Genomic DNA, 23344 nt, shown 5'->3' with positions numbered 1-23344 from the left:
GATTTCTGTTCTCATCCTGGGGCAAAGTTCTTAATCCGAGGTACTACTGCCGGGTTAATAGAGTTTGTAACCCAAAGTGTTTGTAACCCAAGGTGTTTATAGCCCAAGGTACCACTGTAGGTAGGGGCAAAAATTAAAATAGGCTAAACTTCTTTGGACCGAAGTTAGGTTTTTAGCAACTCACTTTCCAAGTAAAGGTATAATTAATGATTAAACTATTTTGCCAATAGCTGAATTCATTTGCCTTCTGATTAAACTGATCATTAAAGTTATTGGATATATCAGCTACTCTTCGCTGCACTGTCATACGGGACAAACTTAATTCTCAAAAACCCTTTTTGATCGGGACATAATCCAGAAAGTGTAGTCAGCAAACACTTCTTTATGAAGTCACCTTCAGTAAAAGACTTCCCAGCAGCAGCAATTTTTTTAAAAAATCTGAAAACTAACTTTAGTAGCCGCCTCATTTTCTGACTTTGCTTTCTTGAAAAACCATTGTTCCCGACTGAGAGTTTTCAACAAATTGGACGCTTTAATCTGTTTTTCATTGGTGTCCAATTTACTTAAGTCAGGATGTTTCAATTCGAAATGGCGACAATGATTGTATTCCTTCAGAACGGCTATTACTTCTCGGCAAACAAGGCACAATATTTTGTATCTTGTGTAAGTAAGTAATTATCTATTTGTCCACTCCGGATTAAATACTCTATGTTATGATTTGATCATCTGTTTCTTTTTATCACCCATTTTACAAGGTCACCCCAAAAACTTTAATGTTCAAACCAAAAAATCTCCACAGCAACTGCTCACATACAAGGGCGCCAGACCCTCATGCAACTTAGAGGGGGCTGTGCAGAGACTGAGGGAAAGAAGGCTTCATGTTGTTGCTGCTCATCGCATGGTGGGCGTCAGCTGCGTTGGCACACGGCTGCACTCACTTTGTCCCTATTCAATGCCAGCTCAATATGTTATGTCACTGCTTCAGCAGGTACTGCAGTCACAGTTAAATATGTCTATTATATCCAACTTCTTAGAAGAACAGGCCTAACAGCACAATCCTAACCATTTCTACCCAGAAATAGATCCTACTGAAATACCGTATTTTTCGCACCATAGGGCGCACCGGACCATAGGGAGCACCCAGTTTTTAGGGGGGGGGGGAATCAAGGAAAAAAATATTTTCCCCCCCAGCCCCAAAGAGCAGCGTACAGGCTGCACACAACCTCTCCCTGCCAGAGGGGTTGTGCGCAGCTATGGAAGAAGGCAAGGCAGCAAGCGGGATGGATCCCGCTCGCTGCTTTGGCTTCCCCTTTAGCCCCGTGCAGCCTCTCCTTGCTGGGAGACCCTGCGCGGGGCTAAAGAATCCATAGCTCCGTGCAGCCTCTCCTTGCCGGAGAGGTTGCGCACAGCTATGGAGCCAAGGCAGGGGGCGGGATGGATCCCGCTCGCTGCTTTGGTTTCCTCTTTAGCCCCGTGCAGCCTCTCCTTGCCGGGAGACACTGCGCGGGGCTAAAGAAGCCATAGCCCGTGGAGCCTCTCCTTGCCGGGAGACGCTGCGCGCGGCTATGGCAGAAGCCTGCATTCGCTCCATAGGACGCACACACATTTCTCCTCAATTTTTGGAGGGGAAAAACTGCGTCCAATAGAGCGAAAAATACGGTAGATCCAGACAGATGGGATTGAGATTGCAGCCTATTTCATTATTTTTGAGCAGTACCTCTCCAATCACAAGATAACTTTTTTTGCAGGACTGCCTGTACAGACGAGCCTTCAAAAATCCTGTTACATGAAAGGTTTGGGGGTACCACATTTACCATGGCAAACAAATGTTAATGCATTTTGCAGGCCTTCCTTTTAATATCCAGAATTTGCGACTCTCTTAAAACATTAAAAGATTAATGTAAGCACCATCCTCCAACTGTCCCTTGATGGGCACCATGTCCTGTTTTCTTGTCCTAGGCAATGGGACTCCAATATTATGAGATTCATTACAATAAAACAACAAGGAGAAGTCAGACTTACAAAGTGGGCTTAAATGTGTTAAATCTTTAAAATGTCATATAATCCTCCTAAATATTATTCCATGGTATTTTTCCTAAATATTAGGGGTTGGGGGAAGAGAAGAGGTCACAAACCTCTCAAAAGCAGATTTCCAGTGCCTCATTATGTAAATAAGACAGGAATGCCCACAAATGGTGGAAGTAAATTAGTTGTCAAAATAAGAAGCAACCCCCACTTCCTTGATTCCCTTCCCTCTCCCTCTCTCCAGAAGCAAAGCTCACTTTGCTTAAAAGCACATCCATACACACCCCTTCTCTTCTGAAATAAGGGGGTGGAGGGAGATGACCACTTGGAGAAGAAGGGGAGAGAGAGACCAATTCACCCTCTCCTATCTAGAAGCAAGGAAGGGAAAGCGAGCTAAAATGTGTGCCTCATTAACAGCTGAGCAAAGGCAGAGGGGGCAAAGGGAGAGGTGGAGGTGGGTGGGTCAAAAATAGGTTGCTACTGTCTTTGGAATCTGCTGGATTGCAGGACAGTTTGCTTTGTCTCCTACAAAATTAGCTTTGTCTCCTGCAAAGTTAGCTTATGGAGTCCCCTTTATCACATACACTGCCCAACAATAAAACAACAAGAATCCACCAACAGCATACAAACCAATATGGCAGGCAAAGTCTGGCAAATAGCCTGGTCCAGAAGGACTTTCAGCCGCTATTACAAAACATTAAGAGAAACATTATCCACTCCCCTTAAAGATATTATGAATGAAATTTTACAAGGGAGAATGACACCAACATTGTGGAAGAATTCTTACATTACTCTCTTCCCCAAACAAGATCAGGATATATTCCAACCCAAGAACTATAGGCCGATCTCCTTACTGAACAATGATTATAAATTGTATGCGGCAATAATAGCAAAAAGGCTGACGGTGTTCTTAGAATCATATATTCATGAGGATCAAGCAGGTTGGTGTGGTTTTTTTTACCAAGGAGACACCTAAGGAATAATACTAGAAATGTATTAAATGTGATTGAATACTTGGAAAAAAGAAATGTAAAAGAAGGAGCACTAATATTCCCAGATGCTGAAATGACCTTTGACAACATGTCCTGGGTCTTCCTGAGGAAAGTAATAGAGATTATAGCATTCAGAACAGCATTCTCCAACAAGATAAATGCAGTTTATACAGAGCAATGGACAAACTTAATAATAAATAGTAATGTTATGGAAAAATGTAGTATCAAGAAGGAGACAAGGCAGAGATGTCCCTGTCACCACTGTGTTTATCCTAATGTTAGAAGTATTAAGTAGAGAAATATGAAAAAATGATGAAATAACAGGAATCAAGGTTGGGCAGAGAGAGTACAAAGTGAAAGCCTTTGTGAACAACGTTGTGTTGACGTTGGAAAATCCAATGGAAAGTGTCCCAAGGACAATAGAAACTATAACAAAATTTGGCAACTTAGCAGGATTCTATATAAATATGGAAAAAACAGAAAATGATAGTTAAAAATCTAGACTCACAGGCAAAAGAACATTATGGGAATTAAATTGGGAGGGATTAAATATTGGGGGATATGGATATCAGTTAAGAATTTAAACCTTTTCCAAGATAACTATATTAAAATCTGGAATGAAATAAAAAAAAAACCTAGAAAATTGAACTAGAATCAACCTTCCTTTGTTAGGAAGAATATCTGTAGTCAAAATGAATGTTTTGCCCAAGATGATCTTCTTATTTCAAACACTGCTAGTGATAAATAGCCTAGAATGTCTCAAACAGCAGAAGAAAGACGTGGCAAACTCCATCTGGGAGGGGAGAAACCCCAAATTAATCATAAAAATCTGACAAGACGTAAGAGGAAGAGGGGTTTTTGCCCTTCCTGACCTCAGACTTTATTATGAGGTTGTGTGCTTCTGCTGGATGAAAGAATGGATACCAACATTTTAGACCTAGGTTTTGAGCTACGCTTTGGATGGCATGCAAAGCTGCATTATGACAAATCAAGGGTGCATAAACGTTTCCAAAACCATGTCATAGGAAGAAGTATATACATGGTTTGGCAGAGACACAAAGATCTTTTAGAGGGGAAAACCTCAAAATGGATATCACCAACTGAGGTGGTCTCAGTTGAAAAGGTTGACCATAGACGAGAAGTGGACCACTTACAAAAATCTTATAGAGTTTAAAGAAGGAGGAGTTTGCTTGAAAAAAGAGAACAGATTTTGGATCATACAGTAGATTGGTTTCAGTACTTTCAGGTGAATGAGTTATTTAAAAGAGATAATAAGAAAAAAGGATTTGCGGAAATGAGTTCAGAATTTGAAAAACTTAAATTTCTACTGGAGTGAGAGACCAAAGCTGCAATGGTAAAGGCAACAATGACAAAATGAACCACAGATATTGGTTACAGCATGAAATTGTCCGCATGAGGAAAAATAGGGGGGGAAACCATGAATTTTTCTACCTGTTATCTTATGATGTACAGGTGGTACTTGACACCCAGGAAATTAGTGAAAATGTATAAAAAAGGGTCTCATTTATGCTGTACTGATCCATATGTGGTGGTCATGTAAATATGCTAGAGAGTACAGGCATACCCTGGTTGTCAAACACCTTGGTACTCGTCTGTTTTGGCTCCCGAACGCCGCAAACCCAGAAGTGAGTGTTAAAGTTTGAGAACGTTATTTGGAAGCTGAACGTTCGACGCGGCTTCCGTGGCTTCTGATTGAGTGCAGGAAGCTCCTGCAGCTAACTGGAAGCCGTGCCTTGGTTTTTGAACGTTTTGGGAAGTCGAATGGACTTTCGGAACGGATTCCGTTCGACAGCCAAGGTACAAGACTGTATTGGGAAATGTTCCATACACAATTTAAAAAGATTCTAAAACTTACATCTCCCAAAAAACCAAAGGCCAGGCAGGGCTGGGCAATGGGCTCTTTGAGGTAGTGAATGCTTCCCTCTGTGAGGGAGTCTTCCTAGACCCATTTAAATATGTCTGTCAGCCCATTACATTCTCTCGTAGGAGGCAAAGCCTCTTCCTCCACTTTGAATGAGCTGGACAGTCTTCTGCATTTCTAATCTTGCCTGTAAAATGTTTTACTTGTCTGCCTTCTACTAAAAAAAGGGGTATGAAGTGCAAAATGCAGGCAAGTAAAATATTTGAACGCCAGCAACTTTGGAGAACATGCTAACAAGTCTGGGTGAGGAGCAGAAACTGGACTTTGCTAAATCAGTAGCTTCATCCACTTGGTAAACCTAGCTGCAAAACAGAAACTACCACATCCTTAGTACACACTCTTTTTGTGAAACAGCCAAGACACCACATACAACAATTATTATTTGCATCCTACATTCAGGAACCAAGGCTTGTTCTTAATGCATCTTTAAAGCAATGAACACAAAAAGGACAAAACTGAAATGAATACCCAACGAAGTAACATGTTAGCTTGAAAGTAAATTCCACGTACGGTAAATCTGTGGAACTTGCTTCCCGAAATGTTTATGTGACAGTACAGCTACATATGTGCAAATACGGTAACAGATCATTTAGCCATGATTCAATGCAAAGTTCACAGAACTTGGTAAGTGTCCATACATGCAAAGTAATACCCAATTCTACACAATCTTTGAGCCATTTAACAAGTTTAGCATTTCACCTGTCAAAACCACTTCAGTGTCAAAGTGACAACAAGGTGAAGACACAAAAAACTGAGTGAAGCCCCAAAATGTTACTAATGAGCTGCTGGCAACACTTAAAATGACAATTTCAAGGAAGTTAATAAATCTTATAGCCCACACTAGGTTTTTATGAGTTGCAATTAATACGGGATAAGGGATAGTGTTGTAGTCACATAGGAATTGATGTGCAGATAGACACAGAAAACTATGTTACTTTTTTCTCAAAAAAAACCAACACAAAACGTTCTTAGCTCAGTAATTAAGATGTCTAACCAACTTATTAAAAAACATACATGGAAAGCAACTCACATCTTGACCAATGTCATGGAACATTTTCCATTTTGATTAGTCTGCCACGGAATCCCTGTACAATGATAAGGATTTGAGGAACTGTGCAAAAGCATGCACACATTTCATACTGGTCTGTTCAATTTCAACATGAACTGAGAGTATGCCTTAGACTAGAGTTTTCCAAACTTTTCATGTTGGTGACATACTTTTTAGACAACACAGAAATTTCGCAACACAGAAATTCAGTTTTACTAGCAAACTGGAGGTTAAACTAACCCCTTTCCAGCCCTCGGAGCAGCACAGGGAGCGTTCGCCTGACACACCTACACACTGCAGCCGACACACTAACGTGTCATGGCACACAGTTTGGAAAGCTCTGCCTTAGACACACAATCAACAATCCTTCATTAGTGTCTCATTATAGAAGTAGATAGCTCATTGATGCACCAGCAGACTTTAACAGAAACATGTCTCTAGGTTCATTAAAAAGTAATGGCAATCTACCTCTAAGGATTTACACCGTTCTTTGAATAGTTTAAAAATTGTCTGGAGCAAGGGTAGCCAGTGTGGTGCCCTCCTACTTTAAGTTCTATCATTCCAGAACCCTGGCCATGCTGGTTGATAGGAGTTGTTTACAGTGGTGATAGTAGTAGTAGTAGTAGTAGTAGTAATAATAGTAATAATAATAATAATAATAATAATAATTTATTATTTATACCCCGCCCATCTGGCTGGGTTTCCCAGGCCACTCTGGGCGGCTTCCAACAAAATATTAAAATACAATAGTCTCTCAAGTTACGAACTTAATTTGTTCTGGAGGTCTGTTCTTAACCTGAGGTACCACTTTAGCTAATGGGGCCTCCCGCTGCTGCCGCTGCGCGATTTCAGTTCTCATCCTGAACTAAAGTTCTTAACCCAAAGTTAGCAAAATTTGTAACCTGAAGTGTTTGTAACCTGAAGTGCTTGTAACCCAAGGTACCACTGTATTTTTATTTATCAGATTTTTATCCCGCCCTTCCTACCAAAGAAGCCGAGGATGGCAAACACTCCTGTAATAAAAATAAAATAAAAAATTAAACAAAACATGTTAAAAATATTTTAAACTTGTTAAAAACATCTAAAAACAACAACAACAACAATAATAATAATAATAATAATTTTTTATTTATACCCCGCCCTCCCCAGCCAAGGCCGGGCTCAGAGCGGCTTACAAGCAATAATAAAAACAAGTTGAATGATTACAACTTAAAAACAACATTAAAATATTACAACATTAAAATAAAATGTAGCCTCGACGCAGGAGGAGAAGGAAAGAAAAAAAGAAAGAGAGGGAGGGAGGGAATCAAATTGGCTCCAAGCCAAAGGCCAGGCAGAACAACTCTGTTTTACAGGCCCTGCGGAAAGAAATCAGATCCCGCAGGGCCCTGGTCTCATGAGGCAGAGCGTTCCACCAGGCCGGAGCCAGTGTTGAAAAGGCCCTGGCTCTGGTTGAAGCCAATCTAACTTCCTTAGGGCCCGAGACCACTAGGGTGTTGCTATTTATGGACCTTGAGGCTCTCCGTGGGACATACCGGGAGAGGCTACCCCGTAGGTACGAGGCTCCTAGGCCGTGAAGGGCTTGAAAGGTCAAAAGCAGCACCTTAAATCTGACCCTGTATTCTACCGGGAGCCAGTGCAGTTTGAAAAGCACTGGGTGAATATGCTCCCATGGCAGAGACCCCGTGAGGAGCCTCGCTGCAGCGTTCTGCACCCGCTGGAGTTTTGGGGACAGCTTCAAGGGCAGCCCCGCATAGAGCGAATTACAGTAGTCAAGCCTGGAGATGACCATCGCATGGATCACTGTGGCAACACAATAAAATATGTGGCCAATCGTGTGTGAATAGGCCTCCCAAAAGAGAAACATTTTCAACAAGCTTTAAAAAGAATACAATAATAGCACCTGCCTAATGTCAATAGGCATGAAGTTCCAAAGTGCAGGTCCTGATATACTAAAGGCGTGAATCCTGACACACGCAGAATAGACACTGTGCATGACAACCCCTCCAGTAAATAATATACTAACATATTTAGTCTTATTAGTTTGTTTGATAACTGAACAGCTTTTCAGGACACAAACGGAAGTTCAGAAAGAGGACATTCTACAAAAAAGGTTCACCTAGTAAAAAGCACCATTACACTGCAACTGGAATATAGGCTTTGGCAGCTAATGCTGTAGCAAAATGAATTTTGATCTGTACTCTTTTCCTAGGAACTTCTACCAAGCTAGCAAAAGGTGCCCCACACTCAACCAAGAGTTTTAAAGGACAATAAAACTTACCCTCTTGCAGGATCTAAGGCAATTGCTCTGGGTTGATCCAATTCTTGCCAGAATAAAACTTTTCGCAAAGATCCATCTAAATTGGAAACTTCAATCCGGTTTGTTTCAGAATCCGTCCAGTATAGTTTTTCGCCTAGCCAATCACAAGCTAGCCCATCAGGTGATAAAAGCCCAGAAATAACCACATTTTGCACACTCCCTGATTTGTTGAATTCTGTTCGCTTAATGGCTTCTTCGCTTACATCACTCCAGTATATCAAGCTGTGGATGAATACAAAGTCCACAGCAGCTGCATCCTCCAAGCCCCCCACCACAACTGTAGCATTCTCATTCACCTGTGCAGCGTCTACCAGTCTCAGGTCACGCCGATTTGCATATAGCAACAGAGGAGAGCCTAGGAAAGAAGAGAAAAGCATTGAGCTGGGCTATGCACAAATTAAGGATTCAACAGACATCAAGTCACAACATGAAGTAATTAGCAAGTTAATATTTAATTTTTATTAAAAAAGAACTTCCAGTGTTATCACCTTTCTAAAAAATACGAGGGATCTGAAATCACAGGTGATCGTGATCATAGTTACAACAACTTCAATAACTCACTCTTAACACTGTAAGAGCTTTGCAAGTAAGAATGGATATAGTCTTTCTCCTCCACTCATAAGGTAACAACACAGGAGACACACAATTAAGCTGACCAGCCCTAGGGTCTGGACAACAAGACAAAAAGCACTTCTTCACACCACACATCATTAAATGATAGGTTGTTCTGCCACAAATAGTAAAAATGTGCACTGGCTTAGATTGTTTTAAGTGGGATTTGATAAATTCACAGAGAATAGATCTGTCAAAGGCGCTTTACTAAGGAGGATAGCTGAAAAAAGCATATACATTTAGAGGCAGTATACTTCTGATGACCCACAAGTTGCTTATGAATTTCCAGACACATCTGGTTGGCCCCAGATGAAGACTGAATGTCTCATGCAGCAAAGCAATTTTGTTTGTATGCAGTCATCAAAAGTTAGCAACACACAAGAGAATGCGAGGGCGCACATGCACAAACCTCACACCTATCTTATTTGGGGCCAAAATACGTTTCTCTGCCTGGTTGCCTGGAAACAAGGCTCATCCAAAACTAGACAACTCTCTTTATTCCCTAGCAAATTTTCCAGTTCCAGGAACCACACTGAATATGTCACAAGCTCATTTGCAATTAGGTAATAAGAGCACATCACATGATGGGCAAATTAGTCCGTATACAACCAGTCTGCTGCTTTGACCTATAGAATTGGCATAGTTACAGGTGCCACATAATATTAATTCTGCACTTGTAAGAAATTGACATTTTAGTGTGGTAGAAGCTACCTTTGGAACTCCCTACCTATTGCCATCAGACATCACCGACCTTTCGTGTACTTTTTCATTACAATGTTTTTGTTTAGGCAATCCTACCCAGACACGTAGAAGTTATTCCTGTCTATTTTTTTTTAGCTACTGTTGATTTTAATCATCTTTTGAATATTCTTAAATAGTTGTTTTTAACTGCTTTTTATCAAGAATTTTAACATTTTTTTGGCAATTGCTTGTAGGGTTTCTTGGAATCAAGCAGTATATAAACATTGTTCAGTAATAAAGTTATTAATATGGTTGGTGCCATAATAGCAGGAGTGGGTGGTGCTGTGGTCTAAACAACTGAGAAGCTTGGGCTTGAAGATCGGAAGGTTGGTGGTTTGAATTTGCACGACGGGGTGAGCTCCTGTTGCTCTGTCCCAGCTTCTGCAAACCTAACAGTTCAAAAACATACTGTGAGTAGCACTTGATCGTGGATAGAGGACTTGACCTGGCATGTGTAACAGAGACTTGGTTGGATGAAGCAGATGGGCCTGTTCTTGCCGCTGCTTGTCCACCAGGTTTCTCTTACGCACAGCAACCCAGGTCATGTGGGTGGTGAGGGGGGTTGCAGAGATTTTTAGGAAGTCATTAGCTTGCACCAGGTGTCCTATTGGGAAGACCCAGTTTTCTGAGTGCATGTTCTGGAAGTTGGGCAATAGGGGCAATACAGGATTCCTTTTGGCATACCAATCTCCCCGCTGCACCAAGGATTCCCTGTCCAAGCTGCTTCAGGTCGTGGCGGATGTTCTCCTGGAGATACCTAGTTTGGTTGTCCTAGGGGATTTTAACATCCATGCCAACACCACCTTACAAGGGGTCATTCGGGACTTCGTGAAAAAAATGGCCTCCATGGGGCTGTCCCTGAATAAGTCTGGCCCAACTCATAGTTGCGGACATGCCTTAGACCTGGTGTTCACCTCTAGTGACATGAGTGATCTGACACTAAGTAAAGGCGAAACAAAAGAAGTGCCATGGTCAGATCACTTCCTGGTGCAACTGGACTTCTCTGCAACTCTTCCCCTCTGCAGGGAGGTGGGACTGATTCGGATGGTCCGCCCCCACCACTTAATGGATCCAAATAGTTTTCAGAGAGTGGCAGGGGATACTTTATCTCATGTTGATGGCCTTTCAGCTGATTCCCTGGTAGCCTGCTGGAAAGTGGAGTTAATCAGGGCTATCGACTGTCTGGCTCTGAAGCGCCCTCTCCAAGTGGGTGGAGCCTGGACAGCTAACAAAGTAGTAAGAAACAATAAAACTAAACAAACATAACAAATTAAAACAACAGACTGTAATCAAAACAGTTCTAAGTAAAACATTCATATTTCTTAAAAGTGTTTTTGCTTGGCACAATGTATGCCTATCTAAGGAGGGTGTTTCAAAGGTGAAAAGGCAGCATTGAAAAGTATTTCTCTCCTGATGCCACCCACTGTACTTCAGATGGAGGAGAACCCAGAGAAATGCTTCAGGTGGCAATTTCAGTAGACTAGCAGAGTGCTATGAGAAAAGACAGGTATTTGGGTCTTTAGCCATGTAGGGCAAGAATGAGGAATCTGAGGTCATTGCGAGGTTGAGAGGGGCCGGAACCGAGCTCTGGTCTGGGAAGTTCTGACTGAAGAAAAGCCCTGACTCTAAGCCCCAGTAAGCCAGTGGGAGGGAGCATAGGAGAAACTCTGCTTTACCACCCTTTTGCCCATAACTTATTGAAACTGATTCCATGAAATCCCACTAATTTATTAGCATGTCCATATAATTCTTAACAGTATTTTTCTCCAATCTGTACTTTCAACACTTCTGGCAGGTTTCTAAGTAGTATGAGAGTATTTATAGACTTCCTGTTTCCTCCTGTGTCAGGAATGGAGGTTTCCTTCGACACCACAGGGACAGACAGAGAAAAAGAAAGAAAGATGAGGGAGTTTATGTCTGGGTGGGAAAGGAACGGCTCTCACCTGTGGAATGCCTTGCGGACTAGCACTTGCTTCCCTATGGAATGACAGGGCAGGCAAAGGCACAAGTCCGACTGCCACGACCTGCCACAACCCACCCTCCAACCGTTCCTGGAAGCAGAGGATATCCTGCTAATTGGGCTTTAATTGGAATAAAGTACAGGCACATGCTAGAGGCGATGAGTTGACAAACTGTGGAACATCTCAGCTACAAGGATTTAAAGGTTGGAATTGAGATAAGGTTTCATTTGGTGACAGAGAGGGTAGAGGGAGGAGCCAGTTGTTTTTCAAAGTTTTTCTTCTACATTTCTGATTCGGCAACCCTCCTCGGAATGCAAGGTTAAAACATGATATAAAAAGTGAGTGTGAAAGAAACTAGATTAATGACATGAAATTTAATATCAAACTGGAATTGCATGTATGAGAGGAATGGAATGGAGAGAGAGAGAAAGATGGGGAAGTTTCACCTTTTTAAAGGACTATGTTGAAATATGAAACAAAACCACCCCTGCTCTCCGTTATTTTCAAAGGAATGTGAAGGAGACTGAGACAATTTGGAATTTTCAGCTGAAAGGAGGAAAGGATTCTGCTGGCTGCAAAGTCAGAGGTTTTCTTATTAATCATTGGCAGTTTGGAATCAGACTGCTCTTCCTGGGTTGGAAAAAAAATTGTGAGGACAGTTTATTTGTTAAAACAGAGGGGTCTCTCTCTAACAAGCTCTTGAATCATGGGACGAAGTGACGCAGAGGCTTTTGGAAAACTGTGAGACAACCGCTTCCCCTGAGTCATGATGGGAAATATCAAGAGTTGGAAGAATGAAGGACACAACACCATATATGGTTGGGACAATATCATGTGGGGTGGGAATTACCACACGAGAGAAAGAACAATGATTACAGAGTGAGTACAGTGGTACGTGTTGTGTACCCTCCAGGTTACGGAATCTTTGGATTATGGCCGCGACAAATCCGGAAGTGGGTTTGCCGCTTCGCACATGCGCAGAAGCGTTCTGCGGCAGCGCATGTGTGTGCAGAAGCAGTTCTCCGGTTACAAAATTTTCGGGATACGGACGGACCTCCAGAATAGATCCCATTCGTAACTGGAGGTACCACTGTACTTCACTTGAAACTTTATAATTTACTTAATATATAAACACGAATTGAAAACATAAGATTGTAGCTGCTGTCTAAAGGATTACTATCTTGAAGGGTATGTAACTGAAATTATTAAGATTTCGGAACACAAAAAACAAAATAAAAAACAAAGAGAAACCCATCAAAACTAGCACATGAGGATGTCACTTTAACTAAGTTGTATAATTTGATATATAAATAATTGGTTTTAAAAACTGTATTAATTGGATATAATTGGCATTGTTATAATGAGGCTGTTATTGAAACAATATTAGAAAATCAATAAAAAATATTTATCAAAAAGAAAGAGAGTCTTTAGAAGTAGTGTAAGTATTTCTACAAAAAGAAAAGGAACCTGTTTCCTAATAGAATCATAGAATCATAGAGTTGGAAGAGACCACAAGGGCCATCGAGTCCAACCCCCTGCCAAGCAGGAAACACCATCAGAGCACTCCTGACATATGGTTGTCAAGCCTCTGCTTAAAGACCTCCAAAGAAGGAGACTCCACCACACTCCTTGGCAGCAAATTCCACTGTCAAACAGCTCTTACTGTCAGGAAGTTCTTCCTAATGTTTAGGTGGAATCTTCTTTCTTGTACAGTGGTGCCTCGCAAGACGAAAAGAACCGTTCCGCGAGTCTCTTCGTCTAGCGGTTTTTTCGGCTTGCGAAGCAAGCCCATTGACGGTTTAGCGGATTAGCGCTATTAGCGGTTTAGCGGCTTTTAGCGGCTTAGCGGATAAGTGGCTTAGAAAAAGGGGGGGGGGAAGGAAAAAAAACCCGCAGGAACTCGCAAGACATTTTCGTCTTGCGAAGCAAGCCCATAGGAAATTCGTTTTGCGAAGCACCTCCAAAACGGAAAACTCTTTCGTCTAGCGAGTTTTCCGTCTTGCGAGGCATTCGTCTTGCGGGGCACCACTGTAGTTTGGAACCATTGCTCCGTGTCCGCTTCTCTGGAGCAGCAGAAAACAACCTTTCACCCTCCTCTATGTGACATCCTTTATATATTTGAACATGGCTATCATATTACCCCTTAACCTCCTCTGTAGCAATTCAGGTGCATCTGCCATGCTCAACTTAGGCACCAACGGCTACTTGGTACCTTGTCTGAGGCAATTTAGGATGAAAGAACATTTTCAAACTAACACAGAAGAGATGAGAAGAATTAAGTTTTGGCAGCTATGTCAAGTGTTTTCTTTTCAAGGCTGCTTCTCAGCTCTTGTGTGTTCAGTTATCTTAAGATTTTCTGCGCATACAAGAAAAAGCCTACTTAATTCTAAACAAAAGTAAAGCTAAAAGTGCAGGATACATCCTGGCTATGAAAACAGAGTAATCAGGAGTTCTCAGGAGATATTCTAAAGTGTAACATACTCTCTTAATTATACCCTCTAACTAGAATGCTTACAATGTTCCCACCTTCAGCAACACAAGAAGTTTGCAAAAACTAAAACAACACACACACTTGCAAAAATGCTATTCAGAGCAGAATAATCTTGATGATGAGAAACAGCATTTCCATTCCAGTTTTGCAACAAGCCATATTTGATTGATCCATCCAATCTTAGTGCCTGCATTTAGACATTCACCCATGGTTTCAGAAGCCAGTTTGATGAGGCAATGGATAAACATCAAGGACACAAAACCTCTCCCTCATCTCTCCCTTCTTCTCATCATATCTTGGCTTCGACACAGAGATCCGGGTTTACATTAATACAGATTTCCCCATTATGTCCAAATCAGAAAACCCTGGTTTAATAAACAAACCAGGATAATCAGAAAGGATGCTGATTTCTTAACTGACATTAAACCAGAATTCCACAGTTCAGATGTAATTGTAAACTGTGCACCAATGTAAGTAAGGATCCCTGTGCTGAAGTAGTTTTGTGGTGGTTAGTGACAGAGACAGGCAAGAAAAGTAGCACGGAGCCACCACACTCATCCTGTTTCAAAAAACATGGTTTACCAGGGGTAGGCAACCTAAGGACCATGGGCCACAAGCGGCCCACGGGGGTCGTTTAACCAGTGCACTGTGCTAAGCCGACGCGGTGCAGTGCCAGGACTCACCTCTGTGGCATCAGAAATCGTGTCTGCGCATGCGCAGACTCCGAAAATCATGTCTGCACAGATGCCGACGCTGGAAATCGCGGGCGTGTGCGCTCATGTACACGCACGATCTGGCCCACGGAGGGATCTCCGCTGGAGTGAACCAGCCCAGGCAAGGTAAACCTTGCCAACCCCTGGTTTAAGAAGTGGGAAAATCTCTTAACATGACCAGTATATTGTCGTTTGTTTGAAAGCAGCCCAGATATCAAACCAAGATTATTTTTCTCAGAACAACTCTACATGCAATAGATTCTGGGAAATAAAAATGGAAGCTGGGCCATCGAGAAGCAAGCTGTGCTGTTGCTGCAGAAGAAGTGCTGCAGCTGAGTGAAAGCTATCTCAAATAACTCTGAAACTTACCCTGTTTGCATGGCACTATTTTATGTCAGTAATTGATTTTCGGTTTTGCTACAATTCTAACCTTTACAGTTGACCAATTTGACTTGCATTGTGCTCAATTTTTTATGATAATAATTAATTTTATGAAACTACATATGTCAAAAAGTAGAGAAAAAATCATGGAAAAATATTGTACTTGGACGTTTTTCAACCCGCATCACTAGAGAAGTGTGGCAAGAGGGAAAAGGAGGTAAAAAGAAAGGATAAGGAAGATTGTTCCCAAAGGTGTAATGAGAGCTATAGTGTGTTTGAAAAAGGATGTTCCACTCTATGTTTTTTTCCTGATTCTCATTTTTTAAAGCCAGTACAACTGGCAGTGGCCCATCTTTACATCTTCTGGCAGCAATTCCATGTCTCTGTACACAGAGTTACACACACTCAAGACAAATTGTACTGCTGTGGCAGTAAAACACATCAATGTTGAATAAAAATAATTATTAGAATGGTGTTATTGGTGGAGTGGAGGGGACAGAAGAGAAGTGTTTTCGAAATAACCCTGATCCTGAAAGGAAAAACTAGATACTGAGGGAAATTTCTTTTAAAAACTTTGCTTTACTACTTTAAGTTTTATGGAACTTATATTCATAAAAATGGAACTTCTGTTCAAAAAAAATTTAAACACACAGCAGGCACAAGGTTCAAGCATCTACACAATTCTAAACAACGGAAGTCTAAAGTTCCAAACGAACTCATTCACTCTAAAAGATCTTAATCAGGCACCCTTCTTTCTGCACGCGCACCTTCTGAGGTGAAGTGGCTGGTGACACAATATAGGGTCTTTCTGTCATGGCATGAAGCTCATGGAGCACTCAGCTGGCACTTAAGTTGCTAACTTTTAAGCACCAGGTAAAACAATCCTATTCTCTGAAGCTTTTAATAAACTGCTGCATTTTGCTACCTTGGCTGTTCTTTCACAGACATTTCTACTTTTATTGCTGTTTCTGATTTTGATTTTTAAGCTGATTGCTTTTAAATTTTGCCATTAGTTATCTCAGAACCTTTTAGTAAATAAAGCGAAATTGCAGTTCTACTTTAAATCACTAAATAGCAGCGACAGCTTGCACAGCAGACTTCTACTTGAGCAATGGAACATCCTCCCCAAGTTCCCTGTGAATTCTCATAAACTGCAGCAGATTTTGGGGTACACAGTGGGAGGAGAGGTTAAAGAAGTCCCATTACACAAGTGGGACTCTGTTCACACAGCACCAGATACAAACAAGTGTTCATACAGGATAAAAAGAAGGGGAGCTCTCTCAATCTGTCAACTCTTATATTTGTAATCTTTAATTCCTGATGTTTTATGAGGCATCTTTTGTTCTTTATTTTGTGCTTTTTAAAATGGCAGAAGAAAGAAATAAAACTGGAGTGAAATGAGCATCCTCTGCCCCCTAGCTGGACATCAAAACATAGCATAAATACAATCAAAGCCATTCCATTTTTATTTTTAAAAATGTTTGTTACAGTACCATAGCCTAACTATTTTTCCTTCATGCATTTTGGACTCCAGTTCCCATCTTCCTTGACCACTGCCCACACTGAGGGGCAGATGGAAGTTGAGAGTGTACTACACAGAGAGTAATTTGTGCAAAATACATTTTAATGTCTTGTATCCCTGCTCCAGCATCCTAGATGCACTGCTCATAGAAATAATGCCACACCAGCAAGCTCCTTTAATATGTGATAGTCTCTTGATGCATGATCTGCATGAGCAGCATTTTTAAGAGGGGAGAAAAGGTGAAACCTACAAACTCTCCAGTGTCTGGTCATGATTTCTAGCTGTGAAACTTACCGTATTTGGGTATTTCACTCAACTCCCCACTTATGCTTACAAGTAACAGCTCAAGAAGCCGCTACCTCAAGGAGACAGCAAAAGGTATGGAATAAGAATGACCTAATTACTATAAATTTGCTGTGGGGCTTTGGGAGCAGTGTTAGAAATTCAGATATAGAAGCTAGGTGACAAATGGCACCTTAAACTGGGGTTGCAGTCACCAAAACAAACTGTTTAGTTGTCATTTTGGGGCAAGACGGATCTAGAATCTTATTTTTCAAATTATGGACTGATTGTGATCAATTATCAGTTAAACATCTGGCTAGTTCAGATGACAAGCTTGAGCTAGGTTAAGAACTTTGAGAACTTAACCTAAAAAAGTTACTTGATTAAGGGACAGTCCACATATATACAAGCCGATTCCTAAATCTTTTTCTTAATGGTCCATTCATAACGTAAGAGTATTCTTCACAACTGTGAGCAGGTCAGTGGGATGGGGTAAGTGAAGACAAGTGAAAACCATTAACTATAACCTTTTCACTGCTCCTGCTCAGGCTGCACAGAAGCAGCATTTTGGTTCCTGAAATTCACTGATTGTGCAGATAAAATATAACTGATAGAGTTTTACCAGATGTGGTATTAGTGTGTGAAAACAGTCCAGATCCAGGGATCCCCAGGCATGCGCCTCCAGGTGGTGGTGATGTCAGGCCCCATCCTGGCACCCAGGCATCTCCACTTGGTCGCAAGTAACTTATAGCCAGGTGCAAAATGCACCTGGCGCCTATAGAATTTTGAACACTATTTAGGGGCATAATGGAAATTCCTTTTCAACATATCATCATAGGAAAATTGGAGCATTTATATTTTTAAAATAGTATCCAGTGTGAATGTGACACCTATACAGTACCACTCATGGGACAGGTAGGATTTGCTGTGTTTCTCTGTTACATACATTCAGCGGCAACTCAGGCTTTATTACTGGATAATGCAACAGCACTCACAGGCTCAGGAATAAGGTGGTTACAAAAATCTCAGTGAATTCCCAAATTAACAACTGATAGAAAGAATCCTACCCCCTGGGAGCATTATCCCTGTACGCCTTTTTTGTTTATATATATTACCCTGGCAGCTGACCTTGTGTTTGTTTACATGCAAATTAATACCACTTAGTTCAATGAGACTCCCATCCAAGTAATTATGCAAGGAATAACTAAGTTTGTGGACACCTTGAGAATTAACAGAATAAACATTCATGGACTAGAGCCAACTTCATCCGATTGTTTGTAATGCACAAAGGCTTGTGCCACAAAATACATGCTAATCTCCAAAGTACCACAAGGCTATGGTGACTAACACAACTACCCACTCTGGAATTAACGTAAAGGAGTACAGAAAGCCCTAATGAACTCTGGAACTGACTAAAAAGGAAGCATACCTAGGATTGAGCTGTCAGTTTGTCTAGTAAAGAGCATTCCCACGTCTGGTATGTTTACCTAGGTGCCTTACATCAGGAAATATATTTTCCAAAGTAAAAAAAGACTGTCTAAAAACTGTTTTTAGCCAAGTTGGCAAATACAGTCCCAACAGATTGCATATTTAATGGCAAAGTAATTACTGTTGCTTTTGAAAGCAATTTCCTAGCTTGATTTTCATTGAAGTCAAAACTAGCAGCCCTAGCAGTACAGCAGAAAAAGGATGCAGCAATCCAGCATGAATATTTTATTATATTCCTAACACTCAGGGTGACCCCTCCCCATTTTATATTCACAGTGATTCTGTATGCTGGGGTTAACCTGGGAGACTGTGACTAGCCCAAGGTTACACAATGAGTTTCATGGCCAAGTGGGAATTTGAAATTAGTCCCTCTCCACCCAAATATCACTACATCATACATTATATATAAGCATATTCATTTTATACAGTTTACAATATACTAACTAAAAGATAACTAGTACATATTAATGGTAAAAGTTTCTGGCCATACACATATATTTATGAAAAATTGCTATGTTCATCCTGTATATTTAAAAATGTGACATCTTAATATTGGGGTCCCAATGACTGGATCTCCAGCCTTTGGCAGCCTGACATCATTCATCAGCAAATTAACAAGCATACACAATCTTTAACCCTCTATACCCTACCAAATTCCTGCTTTTCTCAGCAGTGATATACTAGCTAACTGGTCCTCTGTAAAATACACAGCCACAAACTCTCTGTAATCCAAAGGTATTATACTGAAATTCTGAGTAATCTAAAGAGCTAGCCAACATCAATTTTTTTCTTAGATAAAATAATTCACCTTACAATCAGAGTTCAAATGCTCCGATTTCTTATTCCCACTTGAACTCACACATAGATCCAATATAAATTATGTAACATATAGAAGATACAGTATAGCCAAATTCAAGTGAGCCTTCATTTAGTAACTTCAGCAAGCATGCAGGCCTTCTGTTAACTAAAGTTGTCCATTTCATCTGAACTGAACCAGGAACAATGGTTAAGGGCTTCAGAACAAATTATATTATACCAGACTTGAAGTTACCATATTTTTCGCCCTATAGGACGCACTTTTTCTCCTCCAAAAATGAAGGGGAAATCTGTGTGCGTCCTATGGGGCGAATACAGGCTTTCGCTTTTTGCGCACTGACCCCTCTCGCTCTCCAGGCTTCAGGAAGCTATCAGCAAGCCTGGGGAGCCCGTGGGAGTTCCCGCAGGGCTCCCTACGCTGCGGATAGCAGCCTGCCGCCCGGCACGCAGAACACCCTGAAGCAGAGCGCCCCGCGCTTGGGGCACACATCGTCCAGCCCCACAAGCTTGGGGGACAGCGGGGAGGCGCAGCGCCACCATCCCGCTGTTCCCCGACCTGGTTTTGGGGGGGGAAATAAAGGGGGAAAATTTCTTTTATTCCCCCCCCCCAAAAAACTAGGTGCGTCCTATGGGACGGAGCGTTCTATGGGACGAAAAATATGGTAGCTTTTTCTCCTGGCTTGTTCTGAAGCAATTAACGAGTTTCTTGGTTTATCTTGGATTTTTCTGAAGCCATTAGACCGTTTCTTGGTTCTGATAAAATTAACTAAAGACTTTATAGCTTTGCAAGCATGATGTGGGGTATGAAACAGGTGTGTGTGTGTCCATAAGGCTCATTCATATTGGGGCTTATGATTATTTATTGTATTTGTTGATTTTTACACAAAAGTGACCCAAGAAGATTTGCAAAATAGTATAAACATGAAAACCATAATTAATCCATGAGAGGGTCTATTCTGCCTCGGTCAGATCACACCAGGAGTACTGTTCTGGGCACCACAATTCAAGAAGGGATGTTGACAAGCTGGAATGTGTGCAGAGGAGGGCGACCAAGATGATCAAGGGTCTGGAGACAAAGTCTTATAAGGAATGGTTGAGAGAGTTAAGTATGCTTAACCTGGATAAGAGGCGATATGATAGCCATCTTTAACTATCTAAAGGGCTGTGTCATGGAAGATGGAGCAAGCTTGCTTTCTCCTGCTAAGGAAGGTAGGACCCGAATGGACCAATGGATTCAAGTTACAATAAAGGAGATTCTGACTACACATCAGGAAGAACTTTCTGATGGTAAGAGTTGTTCAGAAGGTGGTGGACTCTCCTTCCTCGAAGGTTTTTAAGCATAGGTTGGATGGCCATTTGTAAAGGATTCTTCAGCTGTGATTCCTGCAATGCAGCGGGCTGGACTAGATGACCCTTAGGGCCCCTTCTATTATTCTGATTCTGTTATAATTAATCCAATATACGATCATCCAAATGCAGTCAATATACCTAGTTTTGATTGTAAGGTAAGCATATTAAATCCATATTTGATTATAAAGTAAGCATCTTTAGAAACGTTTTTTCTACAATACACGAGGAAGTCTGTAGAAATTCTCATAAATATGGAAGTATAGCATAACATTTGGAGAAAAGAATAATTTGTGGCAAAATCCTGCTAATTTTTCTACTCTCAGTCAGGTTATTGATTATGGACAACACAGCAGAACTAGACTAAACTTTATGCATTATAAAGTTAACTTAAACAATCATTTTTCCTTTGAAAATCAGAGAGCCATATAAATCAACTATCCTTCCTCAAAGGGAATATTTGGTATTACATGCACATATTATTTTCCTATGCAATATGGTAAACAAATGCATAAAGCTTGAAGTTCAAGAATATACTTGCACATGGGTTTTTTGTTGTTTTTATCAAATGCCTTTCTAGGTCTCCCCTCCAATCCAGTTCAACTCCCCAAAATGTTCATCAAAGCAAGCAAATGCAGAGGAATTGTAAAAAATTGAGACGGGATTTCTTTTCACACACAAATACAAGAAGCATTCTTCTACTTCTACTGCAGCAAAAAGAATAGTTGTGAGGTGTCTGTGAACAAGTATTTCTTCTAAACAGTATGTGAAACAGCTTCAGCAAATCAGCTGTAGAGTATCTGACACTTCTGCTCACCACAATCCAGGAAGTGGGAGATGAGAGAAGAGACAAAAAAGAAATAAAATATTGAATAAACTGACCAATATATCCTATTTTTATTGGTATATAAAAATATAAAAATCTATTCCAGTCTGGTCTCTGAAATGGAAATTAACATTTCCTGAAATATGGGGAGCCTTTTCATTTTGCCCAAAATGAACTCATACTAATTCATATGGCTGAAAATACTTTTAAGATATGCAGACTTCACAGATGCAATTAAAAAAACTGTTCTTTGCAGGAGACCTGAACATTTCATACCTTTTGCATAAAGGGATATTAATTGCATATTATTTCTGAGTATGCATGGTCATGATCAAGCTGTAAATTTCACTTGCTTTATTCATCAGAACTTATGTCCGAAAACAGGTGTGCTCAGGAGTCACTCAACTTTTCCAAACTGATTGCGGGCTAAATATTATCTCACACACGATTCCAAGGAAGCAAACTCCATTAAACTTGGTGGATCAGACCACACAGTTGCTATCTAAAATGTGTTATTTGCCAGCGGTGCAATCCTATACAGTACATGTCTACACAGAAGTAAGCTCCATTAAGTTCAATAGGCCTCTCTCAGGTAATTGTGTACAGAATTGCATTATTAATTACAGCTTCCAGCCTGATCTTAACTATGTTGACTGCTGTAAGTTCCACTCATTTCAACGTGGCTGACTCCCAAGTAACTATTTAGCTAGGATCGGAGACCTTGCTAAGGGAAAATCAACACTCCCAAACCAAGAATATCCAGTCCGCGATTCTAAACATGATTCATTGTAAAGAAGTCCCACCACTATCAATCAATAGCCCCAGCAGACAGACATAGGAATGGCTGTTTGTTTACAATGGCCACACAGTTATTGGAAATTAATTGATGGAAACAATTTTCCAAAGTTCTAATTCCCCCAAAATCACAAAATCTAATAAAGGCTGGTATGCTGTTCTTTTTTAAAAGAAAAACTTAAAAGCAATCCTCCCTCCATGAAACTGAAGGAAAGAGAACTGTCTTCCGTGTTTGTGTGCACTGGCAAGCTCTCCCCTTTGCAAATTCCTCCATGTTCCAGGATTTGGGCAAGGAAGGAAGGAGCGAGCCGCTGCGCCCCTTCCCGGGGCCTCGTCTCCAGGCCAGCCAGCCTTTCCCTCCCCCCGAGATGCGCACGTACACACGAACACGCGACACGCGGACGTGCCGGGGACCTTCCTGGCCCCCTCCGCCTCACCTCTGGCCAGGGAGCACAAGCCGCAGACCAGGAGGCTCCTCAGGACGGCGCCCATCTTCTCTCCTGGGCTCTCACCGGCGGCAGCGGGGCGGGGGCGGGGGCGGCGGCGGCGGGAGCAGCGGGGGCGGCGAGCGGGGGCAGCAGCGCCTCGGCCGCCCTCTCATACTTTCGGGGTGCGGGGGGAGGCCGGCAGGAAGCGAGGGAGCCGCGCAGAAGGAACCGCCGCCGCCGCCGCCCCCACCTGGCCCTCTTTGTTTCTCTTAGAGGGCTGCTTGGCCCTCGGCTCCCGGCGAGGAGGAGAAGCCCGCGTCCCCCATGCCCGCCGCCAAGACACCGGGCGGCGGCTGCTGCTGCTCCTCAGGCCGCGCTCCTTCCTCCTCCTCCTCCTCCTCGGGAAGCCGAGAGAAAGGAAGGGCGCAGCAGCACAGCCCCTTCTCGGCCGCCGCCTCCTGGATCCCCGGTGCAGAGAAGCCAGAGAAGATCCCTCCTCCTCCTCCTCCTCCTCCTATGGAGCGCCTCCCACCTGGGCCCGCCGAAAGGCCCCCTGCCCGGCGCTCCGGCCCCCCTTTTCCGGGAAGAGACGCCCCGAAGGCCGCCCCGCCAAG

The 23344-nt window shown here is 41.9% G+C and overlaps 1 protein-coding gene across 4 annotated transcripts in view; it reads right to left on the bottom strand.

The window, feature by feature from the left end:
• The window catches only part of LRP6 (LDL receptor related protein 6), a 105663-nt gene extending 82793 nt beyond the window's left edge, over nucleotides 1-22870 (bottom strand). For 3 of the 4 annotated variants that reach the window (XM_079975085.1, XM_079975086.1, XM_079975087.1), the window contains exons 1-2: nucleotides 22740-22870; nucleotides 8289-8682 (exon numbers count right to left, since the gene is read on the bottom strand). In XM_079975085.1, the coding sequence (XP_079831211.1) occupies nucleotides 8289-8682; nucleotides 22740-22794 (449 nt within the window). In that variant the 5' untranslated portion in view covers nucleotides 22795-22870. The remainder of the gene's footprint in view (nucleotides 1-8288; nucleotides 8683-22739) is intronic. The other variant, XM_079975088.1, reaches the window with a different exon arrangement.
• Between the last annotated feature and the right edge of the window lie 474 nt (nucleotides 22871-23344).

Source organism: Podarcis cretensis, assembly GCF_951804945.1.
Source record: "Podarcis cretensis genome assembly, chromosome: 5".
NCBI classification, from domain to species: domain Eukaryota; kingdom Metazoa; phylum Chordata; class Lepidosauria; order Squamata; family Lacertidae; genus Podarcis; species Podarcis cretensis.
Note: the sequence above shows the minus strand (reverse complement) of the source record. Positions and strands in the feature narration are given on the sequence as shown.